General features: G+C 46.1%; 1 protein-coding gene across 1 annotated transcript in view; it reads right to left on the reverse strand.

Moving 5' to 3' along the window:
* The window catches only part of AOAH (acyloxyacyl hydrolase), a 443,812-nt gene that overhangs the window by 384,503 nt on the left and 32,354 nt on the right, over positions 1 to 26,955 (reverse strand). The window contains exons 3-4 of the mRNA XM_068234524.1: positions 25,702 to 25,768; positions 10,716 to 10,815 (exon numbers count right to left, since the gene is read on the reverse strand). Of these exons, the coding sequence (XP_068090625.1) occupies positions 10,716 to 10,815; positions 25,702 to 25,768 (167 nt within the window). The remainder of the gene's footprint in view (positions 1 to 10,715; positions 10,816 to 25,701; positions 25,769 to 26,955) is intronic.

Raw genomic sequence — 26,955 nt, forward strand, 5'->3', positions numbered from 1 at the left:
CCGTAGCCTTCTGCCAGATGGGAGCACGTTAAAGTAGCGGTGGCCTGGGTGTGCACAGTCATTTGCGATCCTTTGTGCTCTGGAACGCAGTCTGGAGTTGTAGAGGAGGTCAAGCGAGGGGAGTGGTTTCCCAATGATTCTCTCCGCCGACCTGATGACCCTCTGAAGCTTGTATTTGTCTCTGTTTGAGGAACCAGCATACCACACCAGAATGGAGGTGCAGATGACGGATTCTATAGTGGCAGAGTAGAAGTTTGACATAAGCTCCTGTGCCATCCCAAACTTCCTCAGTTGACGAAGGAAGAAGAGTCTTTGTTGGGCCTTCCTCTGTGTGGTGCTCGTGTGAGTCTTCCAGCCCAGGTCGCTGGAGATCTGAGTTCCCAGGAGGCGGACACTAGATACCTTTTCAACCTCCGTGCCGTCAATAAAGATTGGGGGTGGGGTGGGGGCCTGCTTCCTGAAGTCAATAACCATCTCAACGGTTTTGGTTGTGTTGAGGACCAGCTTGTTTTCCTTGCACCAACAGCAAATGCTATCGACTTGTTGACGATAGTCGTGCTCATCATTTTTGGTCACAAGACCGATGATGGTGGTGTCGTCAGCGAATTTGATGACCTTGACTGAGTCTGCTGTGGATCTGCAGTTGTTGGTGTAGAGGGAAAACAGAATTGGGGACAGGACGCAGCCCTGTGGGGCACCTGTGTTGGTAGCCCTTGCTTGGGAGGAGATCTTGCCCAGCTTGACGACTTGTGATCTGTTGGTCAAGAAGTCTGTGATCCAGTGACGTAGGGTCGAGTGGACGTCGAGTGCCTCCAGGTTGTTCTGGAGGATGCGAGGGCAGATTGTATTAAATGCCGAGCTGAAGTCGAGGAGGAGGATTCTGGCGTATGAGTCGGGTTTATCCAGGTGATCACTGATGAGCTCTAGGCAGATGTTGATGGCATCGTCAGTGGACCTGTTTGCTCTGTACGCGAACTGGAACGGGTCTAGTCGAGGTAGCGTGGAGTTCTTGAGTTCGGATAGGACTGCCTTTTCTAAAGTCTTCATGATGACCGAGGTGAGGGCCACAGGCCTGTAGTTACTTAGGTCGGATATGCCTTGCTTTTTGGGGACAGGGATGATCGTGGACCTCTTGAAGCATTTGGGGACTCTGCCCTCCTGCAGGGACTTGGCATAGATAGAGGAGAGGATAGGAGCCAACTGCTGCGAGCATGATTTAAGGCACACTGGTGTCACACCATCTGGGCCCGGGGCTTTTCTAGGGTTGAGTGAGGCCAGAAGACGCCTGACCTCAGCCTCGCTTGCCCTCGGTGGAGGTGGGCTCGGTTCTGTCTCAGCGTCTGTGGGGGATGGCTGGGCGCGAGGTGTTGGGGGCCCTGCTGTTTCTGGCTGGTTTTCAAACCTGCAGTAAAAGTCACTGAGCTCCTCGGCTAGCTTGATGCTGGGTGTAGCGTGCAGGGGGGGGGGCTTGTAATTGGTGGCTGACTTGAGTCCCTTCCAAACGGCTCGTGGATCATTTGAGCTAAGATTGTGTCTAAGCTTCTCAGAGTATTCCTTCTTCGCTGCCTTGAGTTCCCTGTTAAGGTTGTTCCTCGCTGCTCTATACTCGTCCAGGTTGCCCGACTTGTGCGCGGTTTCTTTTCGTCTCCGCAGTTGCCATAGTTTGTTGGAGAACCACGGTTTATTGTTTGGGTAGACCTTGAAGGTCTTGGTTGGAATGCAGGAGTCCTCACAGAATGCGATATATGAGGCGACGTTGTCGGCCCACTCATCCAGGTCTGGTGCTTCTAGAGCTCTCCAGTCGGTGCTGTCGAAGCAGGCCTGAAGTTGGAGCTTTGCCTCGCTTGACCACACTTTAGTTGACCTCAAAGCTGGTTTCGCTGTCTCCAGTTTTCGTTTGTAGGTTGGGATCAGGTGGATGAGGCTGTGGTCCGAGGAGCCAAGTGCTGCGAGCGGGACCGCCTTGTATGCGTTTTTCAGGACTGTGTAGCAGTGGTCCAGGGTGTTCAGATTCCTAGTAGGACAGTCCACATGCTGCTGATAGCGCGGTAGCTCTTGGCGGAGGTTGGCCTTGTTGAAATCCCCCAGGACAATGAACAGCGCGTCTGGGAGTGAGACGCCTCCCACTGCATGATGGTATTGCTGAGGTCGCTCAGGGCTTGTTTGATGTCAGCGTCGGGTGGTATATATGCACCTGCGAGGACGAGAGAGGAGAACTCCCTAGGTGAGTATGAGGGTCTGCAGTTGACCAACAGTAGTTCAAGATCTGGCGAGCATTTCCTGGCGAGCACAGAGCTGGAGGGACACCATAGTGAGCTGATATAAAAGCATATGCCGCCTCCCTTCTTTTTTCCCGAGAGAGCGGAGTCGCGGTCAGCCCGGATAAGATTGAAGCCCGGAAGTTGGAGGGCATTGTCCGGGATGCTGTCGTGCAACCACGTTTCTGTGAAGCAGAGGATTGGTGTGTGACTGCTGAGCTCTCTCTTGTCGCTAAGAAGGCTGAGTTAGTCTAGCTTGTTGGGGAGGGAGCGGACATTCGCAAGGAGGACAGAGGGGATGGATGACCTCAGACCTTTCCTTTGAAGTCTGACTCGAGCACCTGCTCGACAACCTCTCCTGCGCTGTCTTGCCCCAGGGCTGCGGGTAGGTCCTGCGATCATTAGAGCATGGCTCCACACAGAGTTGTACAGGTGCCAGTCTTTGGGGTGTGAGATAGAATCTGCTTCCCAGGCGATAAGCTGAGATTTGCTAAGTGTGATGACAGGGGTGTTAGGAAGTGTGGAGTGTGCGGGGGCTGGGGATAGTTGTATAGGGGTACCCATTTCATCTGCAGAGGTGGTGACTCTGCAGTGCAACACAGACCATCATATGGGCAATGCACCACAGTTCATCATATGAGCAGTGCGGCACAGACTGTCACCAGAACAATGCCACACAGACCATCACATGGGCAGCACTGTTTAGTTCATCACATGTGCAGTGCGACACAGACCATCACATGAGCAATGCAACTCAATCCCTCACATGAGCAATGCGGCACAGTCCATCACATGAGCGACGCGGCATAGTCCGTCACATGAGCAATGCAACACAGTCCGTCACATGCGCAATGCAATGCAGTCCATCACATGAGCAATGCAACACAGACCTTCAAATTAGCAGTGTAACACAGTCCAGCAATTAGCAATGCAACACAGTCCCTCATATGCGCAATGCGACACAGACCATCAAATGAGCAGTGCGATACAGTCCAACAAATGAGCAGTGCGATACAGTCCATCAAATGAGCAGTGTGATACAGTCCATCAAATGAGCAGTGCGATACAGTCCAGAGTAGTGCGATACAGTCCATCAAATGAGCAGTGCGATACAGTCCGTCAAATGAGCAGTGCGATACAGACCATCAAATGAGCAGTGCGATACAATTCAACAAATGCGCAGTGCGATACAGTCCATCAAATGAGCAATGCAACACAGTCCCTCATATGGGCAAATCGACACAGTCCCTCGCGTGAGCACTGCAGCACAGCTCATCACATGAGCAATTCAGCACTTGAGCAGGGGAAGATCATTGCGTGGGCAGTGCCACGAAGCACACTGCAGCGGGCACCCCTCAGGTTTGGTGCAGGTTATAGGTAGTGTGTGCATCAAAAAGGGGGTCAGCAGTAGTGTCTAGTAGTGATGGTGCTGCAGTGAGGCTCTGTGTGCTGGTGACAGACTGACTGAGGAGGTTGCATCAACGTGTGTGGCCACAAGCAGTGTGCTGTGTTTAAATCCCCTGGGGTGGTCTCCCTTACCTCGTGGTGTAGAGGGTAGCAGGCTCAGGCGGTGGTGGAGGCGATATCCGTGCGGGTGTGTGGGGGGCCCCGCGGCAGAGACCACGTGGCTGCGGCGGTGGTGATCAGCAGGCTGCGGCTGTGCGGGGGCGAAAACCCGTGCGGGAGACCTTGGATGTCACAGCGGCGGCAGAGGAGTGCACACAGGGCCACGTGGGTTGCGGCGGTGATGAGCTGCAGGCTGAGGTAGTTAGGCACAGCAGCGGCGGAGGGAGCACGTGGGGGCCACGTGGGCTGCGGCCGACATGGCGGTGGACAGTGGCCTTCGGCAAAGGCCCCGGGAAATCCTCCGGCTGCAGTAGTGATCCTTCCCGGAGCAGAGAGCCTGGCAGGTGCCCTTAGCGATGGCAGCGTGGGCGTCCCCGTAGGCGGCAGCAGCAGGAGAGTCCCAGTCTGTCCGGGAACTTCCGATGGAGCGCTGGTGGCGGGACTTGGCTGCGGCTGCGAATCAGCGGTGATCTGGTAGCCGCTGACAGAGCCCAGGCGGCGGGAGCCACTGCGAGAGGTGCGGCAGTGAGTGTCCGGAGCCGTACCGCTGTTGGGGCCTGGGATCCTGGCAGCCTCGGGGTCCTGCAGAGGGCAAACGAATGTGGCGGCTCAAAGGGTAGGAGCCCGCACTAAGTTAAGAATTCTAATGCTAACTCTATCTATGCTAACTCTAACTGCTGCTATACCGGAGCTATACGCTTAAACTAAACTAATACTATACACTAAGCACTAAGAAACAAAAGAAAAACTACATCAAACTGCAAAAACAGACAAGTTGTCGGGAGCTCCCGTGTGCCGTGGCTGCTAGGTCTGTGAGGTGCCATATGACAATATGTGTAAGGCAGATAATGCTGATGTCATATGTGATGCACTGCACAATGCTATGTGTCATGTGGACACTCTGTCGGCTGCAGGAGTAACCAGTAGTGTTCGCTGGGCTGCAGCAGATGAATTGCCCACTGAAGGGGCAGATGGCACCAGGCCAGATCCTTCCCCTTCAGATGATTTTGAGATCAAATGTATGAGCAGTGATATGTGTGATGCGGACACTCCCTCCACTGCAGTAGTAACCAGCAGTGCTAGCGGGTCTACATCAGAGGGACTGTCCACTGAAGTGGCAGATGTTGCCGGGTCAGTAGCGTCTGCTTTGGAACCGGGCCCTGAGGGCCCAGGAGCCTCTCAGTTTGCAGTCTCCCTGGTGCGTGCGACAGGCCGCACTGAGCTCTCTGGGGCTGTTCGATTTGACAGCGGCCGGGAAGGGAACAGGGGTCGGGCCAGCAGGTCACCGCGCTGGGAGGGGCAGGCTGAGAGGGTTCTGGGAAGTTATTCCCTCAGAGCCGTCCAAAGTGGAGGAGGCAGACCGGCAGATAATCATTTCCCAAAGGGACAGAGAGATAGCTCCTGCCACTATAGAGAAAGTGCGTGTAGTGACTGTCGGAACCCTTCCCCAGCTGCAGCACTGTCTCTGTGGTCACGAAGTTACAGTCGTCACTGACCATCATCCCCCTGGTTGGTTACGTCAGGTTGCCGGGAGCAACGACACATTGCTGCAACCTGGCCTAATTTTCCAGCCGGGTAGCTCGGAGCTAACTGACAGTTGGTGAACCCTCATGAAAATGCTAAGGAGTTACCCTACCAGGCCAGGCCGCCAGTGTGGGCACTGGCAAGATGATTCATGGGAATCGTCTGCCGTACGCCATCTTGAAGAGGGGAGGTGTCATGATATATCAGCTAGTTATGATGTTGGGATAATACAGAAGCATATTTTCACATTTTCTGTCTGCTGTGTATTATGTCAGATGTGTATGGCAGCTGGCTTCAGGCATCAGGCTGAAGGAAGCTGCTAATTGTATTGTCTGCATGGCCATGTAAGGTACATTTGCATCTAAAGGTGAACTCTTGTGAATAGTAGGAGCAGGAAATGCTAAATTGGTTTGCTAGTCTCTAACAAGGAAACGGGTAATTAGACTATTAGCCCGCCATTGTCCAGAATTCCCACCTGGACTGGCTGCAGTGTGCTTTTATGCAGATCAAACAAGCCAGGAAGCCCTTACTCAGAAGTCTTTTGATGTGTGTGTTAAAATACAATTATACCTGTCAAAATTAGATCTATGGGAAGATGGGAAATCCCTTACTCAGAAGTCTTTTTGATGTGTGTGCTAAAATACAATTTTACCTGTGGAAATTAGATCTATGCGGAGATGGGAAATGTCTGCAAGGTTCAAAGTGGGACAGGAAAAGCCTTGATATTTGCATGTCACAGCTAGCCCAGATGTGACAGGGGGCTCGGCAGATGGTGATGTGACACTTTGGGGAAATTGCATTAGATTGTTGAACTGAACATCCACTGCCCCGGGCAACAAATCGGCCTATAAGAGCCAGCAGAAGACCTTCACAAATCATCTTCTCTTGGAGGTAGCGCATAGCTAGAGATGATCCCGATCGAATCAGATATTCGTGCCCTCCCATGACCAAGTTAGACCTCGTACTGGTAATGTTATTCCCATTTTATTTTTATGCAAACTGTCTTGTGTGTCTTTGTCATTTTTACTTTGTATTTGTAAATTTTTTTGTATATATTCATGTCTGCACTGTTCCACTTTTTGGAATATTAAATATATATTTAATAAGCCTGACTTCTGATGTACTAACAGCTCATAGCTTAGAAAGAGACTGCAGTGTAATTTGCGTTACAAGTTCAGTGCCTGATTGTGCCTTGCTACTGTGTGATTGTATTGTGTGTGTGGTTCCTGTATTTGGCCTAAAGCGCAAAAGCTGACCCAAATACGAAAGCACCGGACTACATGCAGACCACTCGACAGCAGAGTGGGAATTGTTGAAGTGTCTAGCAGCAGCTAGTGGTGGCCTTGAAAAAGTGCTTCGAGGGGCGACAGCCTTGTGTTAGTTCGAATAAGGCTGCTTCCCCTCGCAATCTGGTCAAACCCGCAGTCGGGAACCATATCTGCAGGCGTGCCGCAGGGCCGGTTCCTGACAAGGGGTATTATGCAAGGTACTGTACGACTAGCAGCAGTGTACACACCTGTGTTCAATAGCTAAGGTCAGTGCACTGGACAGCCAGTAGATACACATAACTGCAATATAACAATAGCAAGAAAACCAATGTACCAGCCCTTATAAGGGCTCTTGGGTGTTCAGGACGCTGTACTAGCAGCAAGAAAATCCACTGGGGACACACAACAGGGCCCCTAACTACTGCTATCCCTATCAGCAGCACAGCTCCCTCACACAGCACACAGGCAGAGTGTAAAATGGCTGCCATGCTGGCGTTTTAATAGTGGGGGGGGTTGGTCCAGGAGGGAGGGATAGCTGATTGGCTGCCATGTGCCTGCTGACTCTGGAGTGAGGGGTCAAGTTTCGGCTCCATGATGATGTATGGGGGGCGGGTCGAACACGCCATGTGTTCGCCTGCCAACGCGAACACGCATTCTTTACTGGGAACTGTCCACTGTTGAACAGTTCGGGAATGGAGTCTCAGTGGAGTGTCCTTTACAATTGCATGTTGCCTGGCTTCCTTGTCTCCTGCTCCCGGTGACCTGGGGTGTAGGGATGATCAATGAGATGCAAATTGTTCCAAAATTATGCAAATGTTTATGCAAATATATGCAGCTTGAAAAAAGACCAATCAATTGAAACCTGGGTTTAAATTGATTGGTCCATTTTCAAACTGCATACATTTGCATAAAAATTTGCATCAACTCAGAACAATTTGCATATCTGTGATCCTCCCTACTGGGGTGTTATGTAGTGGATCTTCCACATACTGTATATTGTATTTCCCTTGTATTGTTTATTTTCTAATAAACCTGGCGTGTAAATTAAAAAAAAAAAAAGATGTAAAGTTAAACAATTAGTAAAAGAAAGTTAGGACTCTGAGAAGAATAGCCTACCCACAGCGTGTTCCTAAAGGTGCCTATTAATAATACAACTTGGCAAATGATCGACCTTTAATTACATCGTATATGATTGATGGTGACTGCCAATCGACAAAAAAACTGTCAATTTTTCTATCTATTTTTTGGATCGATTCTATTTCAAATAATCAAATTGGTTGCATTTTTTACCATGTTTATGGACCCAATCAATTGTTTTCTTCTGATCACAATTATCACATCAGCAGGCTGATCATTTGCTAAAACTGAAACCACCATCTAAACAGTATTAATTTAAAAAGGTCACCAGTAAGATATACATACCAGATGTGCAGAATAGCAAATCTAGACAATGTACCCCACAAAAACAGCATGGGCCTCAAAACATGGCACCACTCTAAATATATAATTTGTTGATTTAAAAATGTTATTGTAAATCTCTACATGTCACAAAAACATCTAAAAACATGAATACTTATGACGGAGAGGGGCTTACAGTATACTGCCCCTATAATAAATACTATAGATTATATACTGTATAAATACACAAATAATATGACCAAGAGGACAAAAAATGCCTAGTGCTAGTGCTATAATGTAAACAACAATACAAATTGATATAATAATCTGGATGTAAGTCTTTTTTCAACCCAAATAACTATGTAACTATGTAATCTAATGATAATTCCAAATATGGAATACACATGAAAAGTGCTATTGCATTTAAATATAAGGGGCCTGATTCACAAAGCGGTGATAACTCAGTTATCACGCCTAAAAGACTTTAGGCATGATAAGCTTTGCACCGCTGAGTTAGCACCGATTTGTGCGCTTTATCGCGCGCAAAGTCCCGCAGCGCCCATAGGGTTTAATGGGCGCATCACGCGTGCTGCACCGTGCACCGCGCGATTGCGCGCGGAAAATTTGCACGAGTTTCTTCTTATCATGCCTAAACTGAGTTTAGGCGTGATAAAGGACTTTTCACTGGCATGCAAACACTTCGTACCGCTTTGTGAATCAGGCCCTAGGTGTTGGGTGGATATAGAAATCCCACAAGGTGCAGAAGTGAAAAATGAACATAGGAAGTGATATCGGATAGCAGAGCAAGAGAGCTTGTAACAATTCTAGGATACACAAGGGGCCTGATTCACAAAGCGGTGATAACTCAGTTATCAAGCCTAAAAGACTTTAGGCGTGATAAGCTTTGCACCGCTGAGTTAGCACCGCTTTGTGCTCTTTATCGCGTGCAAAGTCCGCGCGCAAAGTTTTGCGCGCGCAATCGCGCAACTCCGCGCGCAGCGCCCATAGGGTTTAATGGGCGCATCGCGTGCACTGCACCGTGCGCCGCGCGATTGCGCGCGGAAAATTCGCGCGAGTTTCTGCTTATCATGCCTAAACTGAGTTTAGGCGTGATAAAGGGCTTTTCACTGGCGTGCAAACACTGTGCACCGCTTTGTGAATCAGGCCCATTGAGAGAAACAAAGACCACCAGATACCGCTGCTATATAGAGTACTGCAGCAAAAAATGAATGAAAAATAGTGTGACAGAGTGATAACCCAAATACACCAAGTGTGAGTGGCATGAAAGTCAACGACAAGTGAGAGAAGAGTCTTACCAGGTCAGGGATAATCCACCACATCCCCCCGCCACTAGCTATTGGGAGTAGAGATGTCCCGAACGGTCCGCTGTTCTCATTCTCCACAAACTGCACACATATGGCGTGTTCGATCCTCCCCCTGTACATCATCATGGAGCCAAACTTTGACCCCTTACCTCATAGTCAGCAGACACATGGCAGCCAATCAACTAGCTCCCCCTCCTGGACCCCCCACCCCCTATAAAAAATGGTAGCCATATTGGATTAATTCTGACTGTTCGTGAGAGCAGGGTCAGACTTGCTGCAGATAGGTAGGAGAAGCATTAGCTAGGCCTGTGTTCTTGTTCCTCACTTGCTGTGAAAGCACCCAAACAGCCTTTTTGAGGGCTAGCACATTGGTCTCCTGTGTTTTTTGTGTGTGTGACACTCCACTGCCCACTGACACCCAGAGCTGTGTGCACACTACTGCTATTGCTACGTTAAGTTGCATGCACAGTACCACTCCAGTGCATTATTATTTCATTGTATTCTGATAGTACTATTGCATTTCTCTGTGTGTGACACTCCACAGCCCACTGATACCCAGACCTGTGCATAATTTGATTTCTTCCCTATAGGGATTAAAACCTGACTTTGCGTCAACTCCATAATTTTCGGTGGGACTTTTGGCATGGAACCCCCTCTGGCATGCCACAGTCCAGATGTTAGACCCCTTAAAACAACTTTTCCATCACTTTTGTGGCCAGGAACAGTTATTAGTAGGTTTTAAAATTCACCTGCCCATTGAAGTCTATAGTGATTCGTCAGGTACGCATGTTTGCGAACATTTGTGGAAATTCGCGTTCACCAATCACAAACAGAAAATTCTATGTTCGTGACATCTCTAATCGCGATTTGACAACGCTGTTGACTTCCTCAGAGCAATAAACTTCCTCCGCTGCTGCCCGGAATAAATACGTACTAGATACGAGCCAAGACGTGGCGTGGCCATTTGCTAAAATTGAATAATTAATTGGGACCGTTGCAGAAACAAACCCGCAGGAAAAGTATAGAAAATGTTAGCATACAGCATGCAAATTGTTCTTGTTAATGTACATTTGTGTTCCCAATTTTTTCCCCCACGCACCATTGCTAGGTGTCAAGCAATGAATCTCCCTTCATCTCTAAGAAATATCTGTATCTGCTAGTTGCCTTTATTTTGTCTGATCTTTGCAGGTTTATTATAGGCAGCCTGTATCACCATAATTCACAACTACATAACTACCATAACTTTGTAGAAGTACAGTATGTTCAGCTTATATCAAGATTCACAGCAGATTGTAAACATTCTCAGAAAATCTTTTACAACCACATTCCTTTTCATGTTTTGACATCTGAACATAGATTTCCCTGCACATTCTTACCACCGGTTTCTTGTATAAGTGACAGACTTGCTCTTGTGATTCAGTGTTGCATAGTTTCATGGCATGACAAATAACATCAGCATTCAGTCTGTAATTTAGCCTAAGGAGAAAGTAAAAGCCAAAGAACTATTTAAAAAAATATCTTGTACTTTTTTCATAAAGATGCTTTAAAATGAACCACAAAAAACTCTTCCGGATTTAAGCAGGAAGCGTAGTAGTCACGTGACGCAGCTTGGAACGCGACATAAGACGCAACGTGGGATGGATTAAAGAAGACTGCTTCTGGGTAAGTATAACTCCCCCTCACCAGCCACATCAGCAGCACTAATTATCTGGATGAAATCCATATGAAACTCATTCGGATTTCATCCGGCGCTCATCACTAGTCAGCGGTAAAGAAATGGAGCCGCAGCGGGGAACTGGAGGATAATTTGCTAATGTCGTGGGCACAGGGCGGTTGCAGGGGACTGGCAGAAGTCCCAGGTAAGTGAAACTCTTTTTTTTTTTTTTTTTCAGTCTTCAGGTCCGCTCTAAAAATTCCAAGGCTCTGAGCCCTGATGGCTTTACCTAATTATACTACAAGACTTCCTGCTCGTTATTGCTCCCTTGATTAGGAGATATTTTGTATTCTCGTTTGTGGAGGAAAACATTTGCTTGAAGTCTTTGTCCCTGCCTGCATCCCTGATTAGAAGCTCTATTGACAGCCAATTTTCTGTCGGGGCCTGCTCTTGGTCCATGATGTAGACCAATAGTGAATCAGCCTCCCAGATGGAAAATAAATATTTGAATTAGCCACTGAGCATGCCATAGCATGCAAAAAATATCTGAACTTTGTACAGGTACTGAATACCCATGCTAGCAAGATGGCTACACACATCTATGTTGGTAGAACTTGCTACCATTTCTGCTTAAACAGCTGCCCTAAACATAGCTATAACATTCAGTTTATATTCTCTCTGTTTACCTCTAAAAAGCAGATATCCCACTGAGGGTGATTTAGTACCCCAAAGGATTGCAAACTTTTTAGCTTAGTAATCTGTTACAGTCACAGTCACTGGATGAGATGGGATTGCATCAGGGCCAAATTACCCACAAGACACCTGTGGCAATTGCCTAGGGCCCTGAGGGAATGTCCAGCAAAAAGGGTGCCCGCCACAGGCCTCATGAAGTCCCGCAGCCGGTCCCCTAATCTGTGTTTTTGCTGCTGTGTGTCCCGCCTCCTGCCAAAGGATGGCTCACTCACTGCCATCCACTGCCCTGCTGCTTAGTGTCCAGTCTCCATGGTCATGGCTGGCGCTTCTCTCATGATTCTGGGGAGTGGGAACATCTTGCTATATATACTAGTGAAGGGGGGTAGGAGTCATCTAGCTACACATACTTGGCTGGGGGGGGCGGGGGCACATATAATTACATATACTTGGCTCTGTGGGAGCGATAATACCTGGCTACATATACAAGGAGATGGGGGTCATCTGGCTACATATAGTTACATAGACTATAGACTATATATAATGGACTGGGAGGGACATCTTGCCATATATACTGCACTGGGCTGGTATCTGGCTACATATGCTTGGGGGGCTTCTAGCATCTATAGTGGGTTGGTGGGTTTGGCCGAAGCACCTATACTGGGCAGGCGAGGAACATCTGATTAAATATGAGCTGCGTTAATTAAAATTTAAAACTTGGAAAGGTCCTGGACCCTAAAGGCTTTGAAAAAAACAATTTCTTATTTCTTACACCAAATGTCTCAAATATATTAGGACTGACCACACACCTCCAGCTAAATTCTTACTAGGCCTGACCTAAAAAAATTAAGTGGGTTTCATACCACATTGACAGGAATCAGACAATGTCCGGAGGAATGTGCTCTTTATCAAACATTCTAACGATCCTAAAACATCCCTAACAATCTTAACTGTTGACATAGAAAAGGCTTTTTACAGCTGTTTTTGGCCTTTTATATTTCGAGTCATGTGCAATACCAGGATCTCTGGACCCTTTTTCTATATGGTTAAACGCTTATGTTCTATCCCTTCTACATCATTAATGATCACTGGGCTTCAGCCTTGGTATTTCCCCATTAAATGGGGCACCAGGCAGGAATGCCCCCTTTCACCAGCATTATTTGCCCTGGCCATTGAACCTCTAGCAGAATACATCAGAATGCATCCTGATATAGCAGACTACTCGCTCTGTGCCCTTGAGCCTAAGCTCACTCTCTTTGGGGATGATGCCAGGGCCGGAGCTACCATAGGAAAAAATAGGCAACTGCCCTAGGGCTCCAGAGCCTGTAGGGGCCCCCAAGGTGTCCCTCCCTATCTTAGCTGTTGCTCCCCAGGGACTCTGCAGAGTCTGTTAAGTTGGGAGGTGATTGGGGGAGGGACAGCAGCCAGTTCAGGGGCCCAGGAGGGAAATTTGGCTGCAACAAAGGGCCTCTAATGACGCTTTTTGGTCGGAGGTGTCTGTTGGGGGGGCCCCCAGGCTAATTTTGCCCTAGGGCCCAATTGTTACTTGAACCAGCCCTGGATGATGCGCTCCTTACTCTGTCAAACACAGCTGTGTCTAACCCTAATAACCCTAACCTACTATCACTCCTCACAGTTTTTGGTAGACACTCTTGATTGAGGGTGGACAAATCTGAGAATAATGTTATGTAATATCCCCCGGGATTGGGCATTGCATATGGCGGACACATTTAAGTTCCAGTGTAAAGAACATTATATCCAATACTTAGGTATCAAACTAACCAACAATTATAATGCTCTATGTAGATTTAATTCTACACCCCACAGCTAGACAAATTGATACATGACCCATCACTTTGGGACGTTCTATCCATATCATGGGCTGGAGGAATATCGGAAGAAAAATTACTCTTCTTTCCCTCATTACATATTACTTTCGGGTGCTGCCCATTCATTGCCCACGTCTTCACTCCATGCATGGAGCGATTTACCGGGACCCGTGGCGGTGATGTAAGTACTCTAAGTCTATTTATTGCCCACTAAACTCACGCTCCATTAACCCTGATGATGGCCTATGTTGAAACCTGGTAAGGTGTGGAGACATGGGCATAAAGATGACTGCACACTGCACTTTATGTGTAAATAATTGAAAGGCGCATTGATACATCTGGGTCCTGTTTACAAGGACCCGTGGTGTAAATATTAGCTTGCTACTTAAAGTTTTATGTATGTTAACTTTTTATCTGAATACATTTGATTGCTTGTGATCTGACCCACTGTGCTTGTTTATCCAGATGGTGGTCACCTGTCAAGTTGTTTCTGCCCTGGGTGGCTGCAGACTGCTTTTTCAAGGAGAGCTAAGGCAAAGCTGTCCCTTTCAGTATACAGTAGTTGAATAAGGTCAGACAATCATCTGCAGATCTGAAGATCCATCCTGGTGGATCTGATCTGCAGATGAATGTCTGTTAAACAAGGTATGTATGAGATCTGCAGATATCATAGACTATGAATGCATTTTGCAGGAACGGAACTTTTGCAGAAACAGATCTTTTGCAAATACTGATCTTTTGAATGTGTACAGCATCTTTGTGTGCAGCATCCTGCAAAGATTTGTATCTGATGGGGAGTTCAGCTCAATAGAATAGACTGTGTAGGTATGGCTCTCATACTACATGAAAGGGGGTAAAATTGGTCTGTGATCTTTCATTTTCCAAAGACTATGGTCTGATGTGTGTATGCACCCTTATGCTAGGTACACACCATCAAATTTTCTGTTCGATTTTCTCTTAGATTTACCTGCCAGATAGCTTTTTTCCATGTTGTAGGTAAATCTAACAGAAGAATCTAACAGAAAATTGTGTGGTGTGTACCTAGCATTAGAAACCATCAAATAAATAACACAAGTGTTGCTTTAAAGAGAATCTGTATTGTTAAAAATCACACAAAAGTAAACATACCAGTGCGTTAGGGGACATCTCCTATTACCATCTGTCACAATTTTGCCGCTCCCCGCCGCATTAAAAGTGGTTAAAAACAGTTTTTAAAAGTTTGTTTATAAACAAACAAAATGGCCACCAAAACAGGAAGTAGGTTGATGTACAGTATGTCCACACATAGAAAATACATTCATACACAAGCAGGCTGTATACAGCCTTCCTTTTGTATCTCAAGAGATCATTTGTGTGTTTCTTTCCCCCTTGCATCTCTCATGCACTGAAGTTTCAGGCTGCTCTTTTCTTCCTGCAAACAGCTTTGCCCTTGTCTGTAATTCCTCACTATGTGAAAGCCCAGCCAGCTCAGAGGACGATTTATCCAGCTTGTAAAAGATAAGAGAGAAGAGAGAAGCTGCTCTAATCTAAATAACACACAGGCAGTGTACATAGAGGGGCCTGGAAGGGGGAGATGCATCACAGAACCACAACACTGAAGAACTTGGCAGCGTTCCAGACACAGCCTGACAAGTCTGACAAGAGAGAGATAAGTTGATTTATTACAGAGACTGTGATAGTACAAAGTGCTGCAGTAAGCCAGAACACATTAGAATAGCTTTTTGAACTTGTAGGATGATAAAAAACAGGATGCAATTTTTGTTACGGAGTCTCTTTAAGAGACTCTGTAACAACAAAAACCTCCCCTGGGGGGTACTCACCTCGGGTGGGGGAAGCCTCCGGATCCTAATGAGGCTTCCCACGCCGTCCTCTGTCCCACGGGGGTCTCGCTGCAGCCCTCCGAACAGCCGGCGACAGAGCCGACTGTAGCTTCAATATTTACCTTTGCTGGCTCCAGCGGGGGCGCTGTGGCGGCTTTTGGCACGGAAATAGACGGAAATACCCGATCTTCGTCGGGTCCGCTCAACTGCGCAGGCGCCGGAAACTTGCGCCTGCGCAGTAGAGCAGACCCGACGGCGATCGGGTATTTCCGCCTACTTCGGAGCCGACAGCCATCAGAGCGCCTGCGCAGGATCCAGGAAGGTAAATATTACGTCACCGCTGCACGGAGGGCTGCAGCGAGACCCCTGACGGATGGAGGATGGCGTGGGAAGCCTCATTAGGATCCGGAGGCTTCCCCCACCCGAGGTGAGTACCCCCCAGGGGACGTTTTGTCGTTACAGTTCCTCTTTAACTGGACCAGTATTTAGAACTGTGATTTGCTAATCCCAGCTTCTGCCTCTTATGGTGTGTACACACTTGAAAGATAAATGAAAGATCTTAGACCAATTTTACCACCTTCTATGTAGTATTAGAGCCATACTCTACAGTGTATGTGTTAGATTTACCTACAACATGGAAAAAAGCTATCTGGCAGGTAAATCTAAGAGAAAATCTAACAGAAAATTTGATGGTGTGTACCTAGCATAAGGGTGCATACACACATCAGACCATAGACTTTGGAAAATGAAAGATCACAGACCAATTTTACCCCCTTCCATGTAGTATGAGAGCCATACCTACACAGTCTATTCTATTGAGCTGAACTCCCCATCAGATACAAATCTTTGCAAGATGCTGCACACAAAGACGCTGTACACATTCAAAAGATCAGTATCTGCAAAAGATCTGTTCCTGCAAAAGATCCGTTCCTGCAAAATGCATTCATAGTCTATGATATCTGCAGATCTCATACACACCTTGTTTAACAGACATTCATCTGCAGATCAGATCCACCAGAATGGATCTTCAGATCTGCAGATGATTGTCAGATATGCAGATGAAGTCTGTTAACCTCCGATTATCTCGAGCTCAGCTCGGGGTAACCTGCGCAGGAGGATTTCTCAGGCCCCGCTGGGCCGATTTGCATAATTTTTTTATTGCACGCAGCTAGCACTTTGCTAGCTGCGTGCATATTTCGATCGCCGCCACCGATTTGCCACTACCCGCCGTGCCGCTCCCCCATCCAGACCCCTTGCGCAGCCTGGCCAATCAGTGCCAGGCAGCGCTAAGGGGTGGATCGGGATTCCCTCTAACGTCCCGACGTCCATGACATTGGTGACGTCATCCCGCCCCGTCGCCATGGAGACGGGGGAAGCCAAGCAGGTAATCCCGTTCTGAACGGAATTTCCTGCCTGCAAAGATCGCCTGCGGCGATCGAAGTAGGTAGGGGCATGCCGCTTGTCAGCGGCTATCATGTAGCGAGCCCAGGGCTCGCTACATGATTTAAAAAAAAAAATTAAAAGTGCTGCGCCGCCCCCTTGCCGTCAGAATTGGAATGGCAAGGGGGTTAAACAAGGTGTGTAGGAGGATCTGCAGATCTCATAGACTGTGAATGCATTTTGCAGGAACGGATCTTTTGCAGGAACTGATCTTTTGCAGATACTGATCTGTTGAATGTGTACAGCATCTTTGTGTGCAGCATCTTGCAAAGAGTTTTATCTGATGGGGAGGTTCAGCTCCATAGAAAAGACTGTGTATAGTATGGCTCTCATACTACATGGAAGGGGATAAAATTGGTCTGATATCTGTGATGATCCACTCAGCTGGCTGCACTGGCAGACAGCTGTTTGACCATTCCTCTAGTCTGTGGGCTGCAGGTCTCTGGAAGAGAGACCTGTTTTTCCATTGCAAGTTTCTGGTCCGTTCTGCTGCTGAGGAATTTGCATACATTCGTTATGCAAATCCCCTGCCTGCCTCCTTTGATGACTGGCACTATAAGAGCTTTCTGCTCCCAGAATGCTTTGCTGGTCATTTCTTCAGGGTTTGTAGTAAACACTCCTAGAGTGTCAGCCATGCTACTTCTTGTTAAAGTTAGCTTAGAGTAATTCATGGGACTAGGCAGTTTCCCTAGTGCAGTTAGGATTGCATATCTGTTTGTTTGTCTGTTGCGATTGTCCTGTCCCAGCGGTGGTCGACAGGAAATCGTTCTGTGTGTCTGGGTGCTAACCGGAACAGCAGTTGTTACTGGTAGCCCCTTCTGATCTGTCTTGCCTGGATCACACTCGCCTTGCGCTAGTGCTGTGGATCCTTCTGTTCTGTCTTCCTGGATCGCACTAGCCTCTAGCGCTAGCACTGTGGATCCTTCTGATCTGTTTTCTTATTCCTGAGTTTAGATCGCGTTAGCGGCTGTGGATATTTCTGATCTGTGTTCCTGCTTGGATCACACTTGCTCTGGCGGAAGAGCGGTGGATCCTTTCTGCCTAGTTCTTGTTTCTCGTTTGTCTGTCTTGTCTGATACGGACGCTTGCTGTAGGCTCGGTGAGGTAACCGTTAAGCAAGCGTTCACCTTCTTTGTTTCGTGTTTGTCTGTCGGTGGTTAGTTAGGCGTGCTTGTCTCTGTTGTGCTTAACACGCGGAGACCACGTGATAAACGCGTTCGCTGTTGTGAATGAGTGCGGTGTTCGCGTTTAGTTAGCGTTTGTTATTTTCTTTATCATTCTCATTGTATTATTTGCTGTGCCTTTGCTCCTCTTGTGTTCTGTTCTAGTCTGTCTTGTGTCGCTTCTGGCGATCGCCTTCCTCGCGATCGCGTTCCTACTTTTGTTTCTGCTGATGTGTGTTCACCATCGCAGGGTCGCGACTAGATTGGTGAACACACATTCGTCCTGTCCCTGTGCTCTTTCTCTTTATGGGCTGTTCAGCCCCGCATTGTCTTGATCTGTACAATCCCCATCTGGCATCTGTGGCCGTGCAGCGATTGTACTCGTCTGCACTCCACAGCGCCATCTGCCGGTGTGAATTTCCCTCTGCTGGTGCATTGCACCTAGCCTGGGTTCACCCAATTATACGCTTGTGGAAGGTTTTCGCTGTGTCAGTGCGCATCTCGTGCGCTGACCACGAAAACGATTCCGCAATCGTTACAGAATGACCAGCCCAACCGAAATTCCCAGGGCAGAAGGAACCTTCGATTTGCTTCAGATGTCGTTGCCTAAGACTAAAGCATATGTGGATCCTATTATAGGTAGGATCGCACACTATATTAAAGCAGTTAAAAAATCGGCGCTCGTCCCTGACCCCCACCCATATGGGGATTATCTTGATACCGGGTTGTTTGAACCTCCATTTGCCTCATGGGAAATTGGGGCCTTGTTGGAGGAATTTGATTTTGATTGGAAGGCCTTTTGCGATTTTTACCATCGCAAAAAGCGAAGATGTCTTGAATGATTGTCTCGATTCTATGTACCTTTTGATTGATTCCGATGAATGTGACGAAGGTGATGTGGATCTGGTGATTTATGTATGGCAGACGATCTTGGATGAATTGCACACACACCAATGAATTGATCTCAATAAAGAGGTAAAAAATTCCCTTTCTGTTTCTGCTCCAGTTCCATCTGTAGACTGTGCTCACTATGGTTGTTCATCCTTTAAGTGTGCATGGGAGCCCCCGTTTGAGAAATGGGAGATTGAGGCCCTGGTCAATGAATTGGAATGTGATTGGAAATCATTTTGCAATCATTACGTTTCTAAAAATGAAGCAGTTTTGTATGCGTGCATTGAGTCTGCGTGCACTTTAATCAAGACTGGTGAATGTATCTCTGACTTTGTGAGTCCGTTGTTTGACGTGTGGAGAATGATTTTGGATGAACTACATACGCTTCAATCTGTTAATTCCTGTAAAAACACATTGTCGGCGGACGATTGTTCCAATCCTCTGGATTTGAAGAAAGTGAGTTTTGAGTGCATTTCCTTTCCCAAAGCAGCTGATTGTTTGAAGTCTGAGTGCAAGTCGTCCAGAGCAGTTGCTTGTGTGGAAGTTGAACCAGTGCAGTCTGATGTCGCCACTCGCCACCTCACGTATGGCTGCAAAAGGTCTATGTGGTCCTTTGTATAAGAAAGACAGATTTTTTCCCTCAGGTTCTCTGAGATCGTCTATTTATGAACCTGCTATGGGGAAAATTCCTAAGTTATGCAACTTTAAGAAAATAATTGATGTGTCTAATAAAGTTCCTTGTGCTGTTGTCTCAACTTTGTCTGTAAATGAACATATGCTTCCCACTGTTCACACTGGTGGAAGCACATTGCCTGATGAAGGTTGTTTCAATATTACTGTCCTGGACAGTTTGCAATTTCCTCCACAGGTTTCGGAGAATTGCGCTTTGGAAGCCTCGGTTTCGCAACCTAAAGCGATTGTGGATTCGCAAATTTTGCGTTCTGTCTCCTCGGATTCGATATCGTTAGCCTAGTCTAAGAGTGAGACAGCACTTTGGTTTTGTGAACCTGATACTGAAGCACCTTTGCTCTGTCCAGAGAAGATGTCTCTGAGCCTGCCCTGTACCATGAATAAAGACATTATGTCCACTCGCATTGACATTTGCGAGTCTGATTCTGAAGAAACTACTGACTCTCCACCCAGTACTCTGGATGAGTCAATATTACCTTGTTTAAAATCTCCTGCAGTGACCCTAGAGGCTCGTGTAGGTATTGCAACCATTATTACCTGTTTCTCTGCTATTTTAGAATTACAGTCTGGTTTGACTGCTATGGAGGAATCTCCCTGCAGTAAAACGAAACTCAGAAAGCCAGAGTTAGTTTCACTAGATATTCCTATGTATCCTTGTCCTGATGATGAAATTCAGTCTCAGTTTATGGTGGAACTTTCCCTGGGACATCTGCCCTGTCCACAAAATAAAGTTCAAGTTTTGCCCTGTAACATGGATAGTTCAGAATCCTACTTAGAAAACTTGGAAAATGATGTTCCTGAGGTCTTGTCTGATGTCCTGGAGACCTCCGAGTTCCTCCCAAAGGGTGCAGAACTTGTAGGAGATGTCTCCTGCCCCCCAAGTCCTTCTGAGGTGTTGCTCACTTCAGTAGGCATTGCTGCCTTGCTGCCTACTTTTTCAGCTCTGGTGGAGCTTCAGTCGTGTGTAGTCAATGCTCCTGAGGTTTTGTTTGATGTTCTGGAGGTCTCCGAGTTCCTCCCAAAGGGTGCAGAACTTATAGGAGATGCCTCTGGCCCCCCAACTCCTTCTGAAGTATTGCCCACTTCAGTAGGCATTCCTGCCATGCTGACTACTTCTGCAGCTCTTGTGGAGCTTCAGTTATGCGTAGTCAATGATGAGTTTTTGTCAGATACCATTACAGTCACTTAGACTTCTAAGCCTGAGTCCGAGTCTTCTTTTGAAAGACCAGTACTTGTGACCACTACTCGTGATGATTCTCTGCCCAGTCCTGGTTTTGGTCTTGACGTGTCGGACTCTGAGGTTGGCAGTTCCCCGACATGTCCTGACGTTCCTCCTGTGCTGGTGTACCCCAATGTGCTCTGTGACCCAGAAAGCCCAAGTGTGCCTCGGTTACCAGCATACTCCGATGCTTCCTTGGTGGAGACATGCTCTGATGTTGCCTGCCTGCTTGCATTCCCAGAGGTGGTCCCTGAAAGTCCTGATCTTGGTGGGTGTCCTGGTAATTTTGAGTCCAGAGTAATCATAGGCTCCATAGGGGTTCTTGGTAGTTCTCCATGTGGGCCTGGTGAGCGTTCTGGCCTCTTGGGATCTCTGCGGAGCTTCAAAGGGTTCTGGGAGATTCCGGGAGAAGTTTTGCATGGTACCCTGGATAGGATTAATAGTGACTTTTGTGTTGAAAGGGACACTTCGAACAGGTATTGTGACAGATTTGGTATTTTCGGACGCTCCCTGGAAGGTGGTGGGTATTGTCTGGAGGGTGTCGATGGCTTCTTCTCTGGTATTCACAGTCCTGATGGGTGTTACGCTGAGACTTGTAGTACTGATGGGCATGTTTCGGTGGCTTCTGCTTCCGATGAGGTCGGTTTCGGGTGGACTGACTCTGGAATTGGGCCTTGTCGGGCTGTCCCGACCTTCATGAGTCTTTAGTTAGAGTTTCGTGGAAATACCAGTTTTGAGTGGGATACTGTGATGATCTGCTCAGCTGGCTGCACTGGCAGACAGCTGTTTGACCATTCCTCTAGTCTGTGGGCTGCAGGTCTCTGGAAGAGAGACCTGTTTTTCCATTGCAAGTTTCTGGTCTGTTCTGCTGCTGAGGAATTTGCATACATTCGTTATGCAAATCCCCTGCCTGCCTCCTTTGATGACAGGCACTATTGTCAAATATCTGATCGATATCTGCTTAAAATGATTACCAACTCAGTAAAGGACCAGCCTTTAAAGCGTCATACGTCATAACCAGAATTAGACAGAAGTGGGTGCGTGCTCACTATAAACAGAATATTAATAGGTTAACAGTTTTACCTCTGAAAGAAATACGCAACACTCAGCTGTTGAATTTTATAAAATTATCTTGTTATTAAAAAATTGATAAAGCTTATATACAGGAATATACATCTCTCCAGTTGTTGTCAATTCTTCCAAAAAATACATTTTCATCCAAAAATACATTTTCAAAGTTCCTTTAGTTAAAAGAGTCCATTCCAATATAGCAAATATTCTGCTGTAGCTTTTATCCTTTATCGATTGTGTTGTCTCGAGATTGAACAGTGTATGTTACACACAATATAGCTTTATCCTTAAAAATGATTATACGAAGTTCTATTCTTATATGAAGAACTTAAAGTAGATATATCTTAATCCATCAAAGCTTGATAATTGCTTCTAAGCTTGCAATTGCGTTTGAATGGTAAAACTTATAGCATAGAAAAAAGTTATCTAAAACTCAAAAAACTGCTGAAGTTTAAAAAGACAAGTCTTTAACTTTTGCATAGACTAATTGTCAAAGAATTCACCAAGAATAATTGCATATTACCTCTCTTGGGTTTCAGAATCACGTCTGTGAGAAGGATAAACGTCGGCCAAGGATGTTTCAATCAGCTAGGGCATCAGGCAATGAATAAATATACAGCCTGAAAACTCTCTTTTTATAGAGAATTTCTCCCAAGAAATGATATAAGGGAATTTCCAAACTATGACTTAATTGTTTATAACATCTCTATAAATACAGGTATGATTTCATTTTTATTTTTAGATCGAGTTCTATAGAGGCCCATTGTGGTTATAAGTGTTAGTAGCAGGCACAAGAGATGCCCCCTGTGGTTATAAGTGGTAATGGCCTACACAAGGCTTATGGCCTGTTTTTATACAATCTGAAATAAAGTATATATTATTGATCAGCTTATTAGCTATGTGTGAACACTATATGATTAACATTTTGCGTAATAAAGCGGCTTAGCTTAAGCAGTGTATATCTTGTATATCTTGACCCTGGATGGTTAAACTTACTAACACAACAATACTGCATAACATGTGAACATTTCTTCAATACTATCTCATTTTTAACCTTGTAGGAATAAACAGCTCACTTCCAATAATAACATTGAAAAGTACACTATCTAATTTTGATTTTGCCCGTACTCACGGATCTTGAAATTCACTCAAATAATCTGCAAACCATTTCAAATATTGGTACACAGTCTGGCTAGGGAGATGATCATTTCTCTGCATTAATATGAGATTCTGACACTATAAGAGCTTTCTGCTCCCAGAATGCTTTGCTGGTCATTCCTTCAGGGTTTGTAGTAAACACTCCTAGAGTGTCAGCCATGCTACTTCTTGTTAAAGTTAGCTTAGAGTAATTCATGGGACTGCACTAGGCAGTTTCCCTAGTGCAGTTAGGATTGCATATCTGTTTGTTTGTCTGTTGCGATTGTCCTGTCCCAGCGGTGGTCGACAGGAAATCGTTCTGTGTGTCTGGGTGCTAACCGGAACAGCGGTTGTTACTGGTAGCCCCTTCTGATCTGTCTTGCCTGGATCACACTCGCCTTGCGCTAGTACTGTGGATCCTTCTGATCTGTCTTGCCTGGATCGCACTCGCCTTGCGCTAGTACTGTGGATCCTTCTGATCTGTCTTGCCTGGATCACACTCGCCTTGCGCTAGTGCTGTGGATCCTTCTGATCTGTCTTCCTGGATCGCACTAGCCTCTAGCGCTAGCACTGTGGATCCTTCTGATCTGTTTTCTTATTCCTGAGTTTAGATCGCACTAGCCGCTAGCGTTAGCGGCTGTGGATCTTTCTGATCTGTGTTCCTGCTTGGATCACACTTGCTCTGGCGGAAGAGCGGTGGATCCTTTCTGCCTAGTTCTTGTTTCTCGTTTGTCTGTCTTGTCTGATACGGGCGCTTGCTGTAGGCTCGGTGAGGTAACCGTTAAGCAAGCGTTCACCTTCTTTGTTTCGTGTTTGTCTGTCGGTGGTTAGTTAGGCGTGCCTGTCTCTGTTGTGCTTAACACGCGGAGACCACGCGATAAACGCGTTCGCTGTTGCGAATGAGTGCGGTGTTCGCGTTTAGTTAGCGTTTGTTATTTTCTTTATCATTCTCATTGTATTATTTGCTGTGCCTTTGCTCCTCTTGTGTTCTGTTCTAGTCTGTCTTGCGTCACTTCTGGTGATCGCCTTCCTCGTGATCGCGTTCCTACTTTTGTTTCTGCTGATGTGTGTTCACCGTCGCAGGGTCGCGACTAGATTGGTGAACACACATTCGTCCTGTCCCTGTGCTCTTTCTCTTTATGGGCTGTTCAGCCCCGCATTGTCTTGATCTGTACAATCCCCATCTGGCATCTGTGGCCGTGCAGCGATTGTACTCGTCTGCACTCCACAGCGCCATCTGCTGGTGGGAATTGCCCTCTGCTGGTGCATTGCACCTAGCCTGGGTTCACCCAATTATACGCTTGTGGAAGGTTTTCGCTGTGTCAGTGCGCATCTCGTGCGCTGACCACTAAAACGATTCCGCAATCGTTACAATATCTTTCATTTATCTTTCAAGTGTGAATGTAGCATTAGGTGTGGCTAATTACCATACTATTAGATGTTTTGCCCAAAAAGAAAACAAATTTCAGCTAGATTTCTACTTTAACAAAAAGGTTTAATGTAATACCTGAGCAAATGCCTACACTCCTACATACCAAAAATAAGGGCCCATTTGCAATTCATTTTTTATCTTTAGTTTTCTCCAAGTTGATATTTTCACACCCTGTCAGTAAAATGTCTTTTGAACCTCCAGCAAGCAAAAAAATACACTAAACCATTTTGATAGTACATGTTCTACTACTTTTAGTACTGTTTTTTAATTGCAAAATGCTAAAAAGTTATTTTAACCTCCTTGCCGGTTATCCCGAGCTCAGCTCGGGGTAACCTGCGCAGGAGGATTTCTCAGGCCCCGCTGGGCCGATTTGCATATTTTTTTTCCCTACACGCAGCTAGCACTTTGCTAGCTGCGTGTAGTACGCGATCGCCGCCGTTACCCGCCGATTCGCCGCGGCGAGCCGCCCTCCCCCCGCCCCAGACCCCTGCGCAGCCTGGCCAATCAGTGCCAGGCAGCGCTGAGGGGCGGATCGGGATTCCCTGTGACGTCCCGACGTCCACGGCCATGGCGACCGGGGCAGCCCTGCAGGAAATCCCGTTCTGAACGGGATTTCCTGCTTACTCTGATCGCCGAAGGCGATCGGAGTGGGTGGGGGGATGCCGCCGCTCAGCGGCCATCATGTAGCGAGCCCTGGGCTCGCTACATGATGGGCTCGCTACATGATTTAAAAAAAAATAAAAAGTTCTGCACTGCCTCCTTGCCGGCGGGAATTAGACCGGCAAGGAGGTTAAAGAGAACATGAAAAATTAACACCTAGGAGAAAACGAAGAAGAAAAATTGAATTGCACATGGCCCAAGAGAAACCGTAACCAAGAATTGAACTTCATCCCAATCAGTAGCTGATACCCCCTTTCCCATGAGAAATCTATTCCTTTTCTCAAACGGATCATCAGGGGGCTCTTCTGTGGCTGATTTTGTCGTGAAACCTCTCCCACAATGTGATGTCAGCGCCTCACAGCACTGAGGTACTGACATCACACTGTGGGAGTCTTGTTGCAATGTGGGAAACCACAGCTGTTTCCAACAACCAAAAAAGCAAGCAGCATCTTCTTCCAGTGACATCACCTGCCAGCAGTAAAAATGTCACCACGTGATAAATGTCAGAATGTAAATCAGGGAGAGGAAAGATTTTACAATGGACAAACACTAACTAAATCATTTATACATAATTATTGTAAAAAAAATAAGCACTTTTTTATTACATTATTTTTAAATTTTTGATGAGTTTAAACATAGCAAGGAATGTAGTACAAAACTACTTACAGCTTAATTATATCAGGTCCGAAGACCTCAGCAATTAGTGTGCATATTCCTCTTATACCTTCTTCCTCTGAAAAGAAAATAATAATTATGCATTTAAACATACTGTAGCAGCATAACACTGTTCCATGGGATAGAAAATCAAATTCATTGTTACAACATTTTTACTATGTACATTAGTCAGTACATAAATTATTAGTGGTCCCCTCCACTTGTAATCATCCTTGTGCAAATGTTATAGGAATGGCATGCTTTTATTTTAAAACAGAGTTAAAACAGTAAAAGGACTACATATGTATTAATGATCAGAACCTCATTTCAAGCTAGTTTAGCAAATAAAGTCCTATTCCAGGTTTTTATTTAACTCCCTCCATACTCACATGTGGGGGTCCTCAAGTTCAGGTGTCCTGGGACCCCACACTCTAATTAGAGATAGAAACAATATAAGCTCCACCTTCTTCCATTAGTTTGTGCTGAATCTATCCACAGCTTTTGTCCTCCTCTAGAATCATCTCCTTACATTCACGTATACATTTTTTTCTCACGTGCTTCACACCTCTTCTGGAATCCCCTTCAAAAAACATCCATCACTCTCCAACATTTGAAATCTTTAAGCGCACCCTCAAAACTTACTATTTTCCACAACCATACCCTCTTAGGTCATTCCTAGATAATGAGGTAGCCTAAAAACACACTGCCTCTATGTATGCATATTTTACTACCCCACCTCTTGTTCCTCCATATTGCTTTATATTGTAACCTTGCACGGGCAGGGCTTTCACTCTTTTGTGTTTTGGAATTTTTTATACATTTTATTCATCATGTTACATTTGTCACTGTAATTACTATGTCCACCAATTCTGTATTTTGCTTCAGTGTTTATGTTTGATGAACACCACCATTGTCCATATTCTCTTGTTTGGTTCTTACTTTCTACAACAACATGGAATATGTTGGCGCTTTATCAATCAATAATAATAGTATTAATAAGCATAGACAGAGCAAAAATGAACCAAGGGATACATGTCTGCAATTCACGTTTATCTGAATTTGTGTGCATCTCTCAAAATTGCGATTTCATGTTTGTCACACATCTAGTGTATTTTAATGGCATTACATCTGACCTTTTTTCGTGCATTTAGCATTTTGTAATTTGTCTGCATTTAAGTTGCACTCCAGTGCTTTTTTCCATGTGCGATCAGGGGTGCTCGGATAGTACTTTTTAAAATTCGTATTGATCCGGATATCCAGATATCC

This window comes from Hyperolius riggenbachi, chromosome 5, assembly GCF_040937935.1.
Source record: "Hyperolius riggenbachi isolate aHypRig1 chromosome 5, aHypRig1.pri, whole genome shotgun sequence".
NCBI lineage: Eukaryota > Metazoa > Chordata > Amphibia > Anura > Hyperoliidae > Hyperolius > Hyperolius riggenbachi.